This window comes from Chelonia mydas, chromosome 1, assembly GCF_015237465.2.
Source record: "Chelonia mydas isolate rCheMyd1 chromosome 1, rCheMyd1.pri.v2, whole genome shotgun sequence".
NCBI lineage: Eukaryota > Metazoa > Chordata > Testudines > Cheloniidae > Chelonia > Chelonia mydas.
Genome location: NC_057849.1, coordinates 309,941,193 through 309,945,822, shown reverse-complemented (window position 1 = coordinate 309,945,822; position 4,630 = coordinate 309,941,193). Strand labels below are relative to the sequence as shown.

The following is a 4,630-nucleotide window of genomic DNA, read 5'->3' as shown; positions in this document are numbered from 1 at the left end:
CCTGGAGTGGGCACAGCTGAAAACTGCAGTCACCCAGCTCTCCTTGAGGCTGCAGCGTGGGGACAATCACATTCAAATAGCTTATTGGCTAAGCGGGTTCCCCGGCTCTGTCCTGCCCTCCTTCCTTACTGAGAGGGAAGAGTCTCTGACATGCAGAAATATTAGTAACTGACCACTTCCCCGCTCAGCCTCCATCAATCCCCTTCCTACGGAACAAGCAAAAGAGAGCGAGTTAAAAAGCCAGAGGTGGGTTTGGGAGAAGACGGGCTGGTTAGGCTTCCCTGGGAGGAAGCCCTACAGTGCTAACAAGCAACTGCCCCGTCTATTTATTTCATGCACTTTGGGCTAGATCTTGCAACCCCTACTAATCCTTTAGGTGGCTATTCCAGTGACTAAGGAGGGCGATTGTGCGTTTTGACGGGAGCGCTGTCAGTCAGAAACTCCCGGCCTCCTAGCTTGGCTCGCTTAATTCAAATGTAGCTTGTGATCGCTGCTGTTAAAAAAATTCCCTGCCGTTCGGACAGCCCATGGCGAATAGCCTTTTGCAGCCAATTTCACTGAAGGTAGCAAGTTCCTCTTGCAAAAAATCCAGCCTGAAACTGCCTTCCGCCTGCAGAAACCATCCTCTTTCTGCCGTCCCCAAAGCCTTCTGCTTACCCCCTTACCACTCCTCTAGCGGGCAGGATAAAAGCACATCGCTCTGCCTATGGAGGGCTCGAGTCCGAAGGGAGACAAAGGTTAAGACGGCAGGGTAAATGCCCATTTTAGGGGAAACTAAAGCGGGGACGTGGGGAAGCAAAAACGAGCTCTTAAAGGTGACCCTTTCCTTTGGCTAGGGCTGCTACGGCGCGGCCCTTCGCGTCCGGCAGCGGATCGGTGGGGAACGCAAAGCGGTTACATTTCGCACCCGCACCCGCTGCGGCGGTAGTGACAGCGGGTTTCCTCCGGGCAGCAGCTTTTTCAGGGGCTGGGGCGGGAGGGAAGAGAGCTGTGGCTGAAGCGGGATCCTTCGACAAAGGGAGAATTGCAAGACTGAAAATCGCTCTGTAAACCAGCAAGAGACTCTGGGGGCTCCCTCGCGGAAAGCGGCGGGGCGGGGGCAGAGATTCAAGGGACGCCCGCCAGTGTCCGAAGCGAATGGGGGTGGGGGGGGGGTGACTCCACTTCCCCCAGGGGATGCGTGAGGAGCCGTGCAGACCTTCCTCTTCTTCCCACTGAGGTCCATTGGGCGGGGGGGGGGGGCTCTGCAGCCTCTTCAAGGACCGCCGGATCCGAGCGCTGTTGCTGGCCCAGCCCCTCGGGGTCGCCCAAGACTCGCTGGGGGCGGGGTAACAATAAGGGGGAGCCCCGCAAGGCCGGCCAGCGCTGACAACTCGCGGCGAGAGGAGCGGGGGGCGCAGGCTGCAGCAGGAGAAGGGGTGGGGGGGAAGCTGCAACTTACGTTCAAGAAGCACAACCTCGGCTCAGCAGCGAGGACCCCCTAGGCGGCACCTGGACTGCAGGTGAAGAGCAAAAGGCAGGGGTGGGCCGGTGTCACTGGGGGACCGGCACTTTCAAGGACTGTCCCCGGAACTAGCCGCCCACCAGAGGCCTCTACTGAAAGCCCCTGCCACCGGCTGAAACCCACAGCCGCCCGTTGTCTGCCGCGATAACGACAGCTCCCGCTGGAAAATCAGACCCCGCTCTCCCCCAAGGAAACTCCGCTAACTTCGCTGTCGGGTCAAACCCCTCTTGCGCCCAGACCCCCCAGCCCCTGTCCCCTTGCAGGGATGCCAGGCGTGTATGTGACGGGAAAGTCTCGCCGGCCGGCCAGGGAGACAGCGATGCTGGTTCTTCCTCCCACCGCTGTTTGCACGGGAAAGTCTCTCGCCCCGGCTCTCTCCGCGGGCGCCTACAAGCTGATGCGCTGCCCGGGGAGGGCTGAGGCCGGGGGGAAGCAAGGGGACAGGACGGGAGAGCTGGTGCTGCCGATCTAGTTCTCCAAGCAGATGGTGGAGAAGCGGGGAAGGGCGTGGGGGGAGCAGATAAGACGCGGGGGGGCGGGGAGGGGAGGAGGTTGCTGCTGCTCCAGTCCCCGGAGGAGGAGGCGGGATGGGGGACAGGAGTCAGAGGCTGGTGGGGTGTCGCTGGTCCAGTCCCCGGGGAAGCGCGGCAGGCGGCTCTCCAGGCAGCTGGGGGAGGGAGAGGATAGCGCCCCTAGCAGTGAGGCCAGTCAGTTTCCAGAGGCGTGCTGGAGGGGTGCCCGGGATAGGCTTAGCGTAGGGGGGCTGCCGGGGCTGACAGCCGCAGCGCTGGGAGGAGGACGGGCTCCGGGGAGGGAAGCCAGGGGCAGAAGCTGCGGGCGGGGCGATGGGGGCAGCCCGGGCCTTGCTGCCCGCGGAGGAGGCGGGCGGGGCCGGGCGCTGGGAACACCCCGGGCCGGGCGCTGGGAACACCCCCGGCCCGGCGCTGCGGGGGCAGCGCTCAGCTCGGCGCGGCGCGGAGGCGGGCGGCCAGCAGGCAGGCCAGCACGATGCCCACGCCCTGCAGCAGCGCCAGCCCCAGCGCGGCCGTGGCGATGTAGAACAGGTTGTCGCTGACGAAGCCGGAGACCTTGGCGAAGCAGCCGTCGCGGTGGATGCCGCGGGCGTCGGGCGGCAGCGGGCTGTGCTGGCAGCCCCGGCGCGCCCGGCAGCAGCTGCCCGGCACCGAGCCGTTGCGCCCGGGCTGCGCCAGGGACCAGGGCGAGGCGAGCCAGTCGCGGTAGCTCTCGGCCCCGCAGCAGTCCAGGGAGCGCTGCAGGGAGTCCAGGGCGTCCGCCTTCTGCTCGTCCTCGCCGTAGGCTCGCACCGCCTCCCGCAGCCCGGCCCGGAAGCCCTCGGCCATGTCCCTGCGGTAGAACAAGGCCGAGAGCCCCGCCGCCAGCCCGGCCGCCAGCACCGCCAGCTGGAAGGCCGCGTAGGTGCGCAGCAGGCAGCGGTGCTCGGTGGCGGCGCTGAAGCAGCCCAGGAAGCCCCAGACCAGGACGGCGGCGCCCGTGGCCAGCAGGATGAAGGGGGTGTTGGGGTAATGGTTGGCAGACAGCGCCAGGTAGCTGCCCAGCGAGATCTTGGCCCAGATGCCCAGGGTGAGCATGGTCAGCCCCGCCGCCCAGAAGACGAAGCTGAAGGCCATGAGGGAGAGCTTGAGCAGTGCCATGGTGGCCCCCTCGGCGCTGTGGGTGGCCCCCTTGGGTGCTGTTACCAGGTGCTGCGGCTGGTGAGGAAGGGCACCCTGGAGAGCTGGTGCTGTGGGCGGCTGGATGCCACCCTTAGCTAATGCCCCTGCAGGGCGCTGCTGGGTGTCCAGCTGGGAAGCTGCCCCTGCAGGGTGCTGCTGGGTGTCCAGCTGGGAAGCTGCCCCTGCAGGGCGCTGCTGGGTGTCCAGCTGGGAAGCTGCCCCTGCAGGGTGCTGAGCCGGGTGTCCAGCTGGGAAGCTGCCGCTGCTGGCCGTCCAGGTTGGGTGCTGCTGGGTATCCAGCTTGGAAGCTGCCCCGGGTGGTGACGAGATTGGGGGTGCCCTTGGGTTCTGCAGCTGCTGGGTGCTTCTGCCCCCACTGGGTTTCCAGGCCAGTCGTTGGAGAAGGGACGCGCTGCGGCTCTCTCCCGGCTGCAGCCGATCAGAGTCCTCTTTCTCCTCTTCACTGCGGGATGGGTGGCCACGGACGCCTCCTGCTGCTGCTGGCACTGCCAGCGGCTGATCCCTGTGGACAGAGAGTCTCCGTGGGCAAACTGCTGCCCTGGGTAACGAGCGGCTGGCTTTGTAGTAAAAGCTGCGCCCGTCACACTGGAGGATCCCCCGCTGGGAGGAGAGGACCACCTCCTCCTCGAGCTGTCACTCAGCCCTCCAGAGGCTGCTGCTGCTGCTCCAGCCGCGCGTCCTCCCGCCTTGGCATCAGGGCACCAGCTGCTAAGTCGCTGGTCATGGTCCCCGCCTTCCCGTTTAGAGCAGGTGTGTATAGTTCTGAGACCGCTTTTCAGTTAAGTCCTACACGGCAAAACCAGTGGGCACAGCACAGATGATTTCCAGGAAGGGCTGGCCGGGAGTCCTCACCTGGAGAGCCAAGCAACCCTGCTCACCTGCCTATTTAAAAAGCTGGTGACAGGGTTGTCTTTCGTTCCCTTTCTCTCAGTCACTGGTAAAATTCCACAATGGAAACTACTCCCATCGCTTGTGTCTCCCACATCAAAGCCCAGCAGATGATTTCTGGTTCTTCTTGGGAGCTAGAGAAGTATCTGGTGTATAGGGGAGCCTGCAATACTGTGTTATGAAGAGGAATAAGAGTCTTGTAATCAATCCCTCCCAGCCAATTTTGCTTTCCAGCCTACACATCAATCCGAGAAAAATGCTGTAGAAAACCAGGCTACAGCTTTGAAATGATAGGGCATATCTGTTCTAAGCAGCTACCTCTTCCCTTTGGTGCTGCTAGTGCATAGCAAGCAATATGGGATTTTGGAAGGGACAAATAAACGAATTCTTCAGATCTCCCTCCATAGATTTATGGTGCAATAAATGGAGGAGTATATGTCAGATCGATTGTTTCCTCTCTCGCCTTTGAACTGCACTGTCAAATGAAAAGGTTCTGCTGCTGGAACCACAAGATTAATTTTTT

At 62.6% G+C, this 4,630-nt stretch overlaps 1 protein-coding gene across 1 annotated transcript; it reads right to left on the bottom strand.

The window, feature by feature from the left end:
• Positions 1–960: 960 nt before the first annotated feature.
• Positions 961–3,538, bottom strand: LOC119566483 (tetraspanin-7-like). The gene has a single exon (XM_037901344.2). The coding sequence runs from the start codon at positions 3,175–3,177 to the stop codon at positions 2,464–2,466; it is 714 nt and encodes a 237-aa protein (XP_037757272.1). The 5' UTR covers positions 3,178–3,538; the 3' UTR covers positions 961–2,463.
• Positions 3,539–4,630: the final 1,092 nt, after the last annotated feature.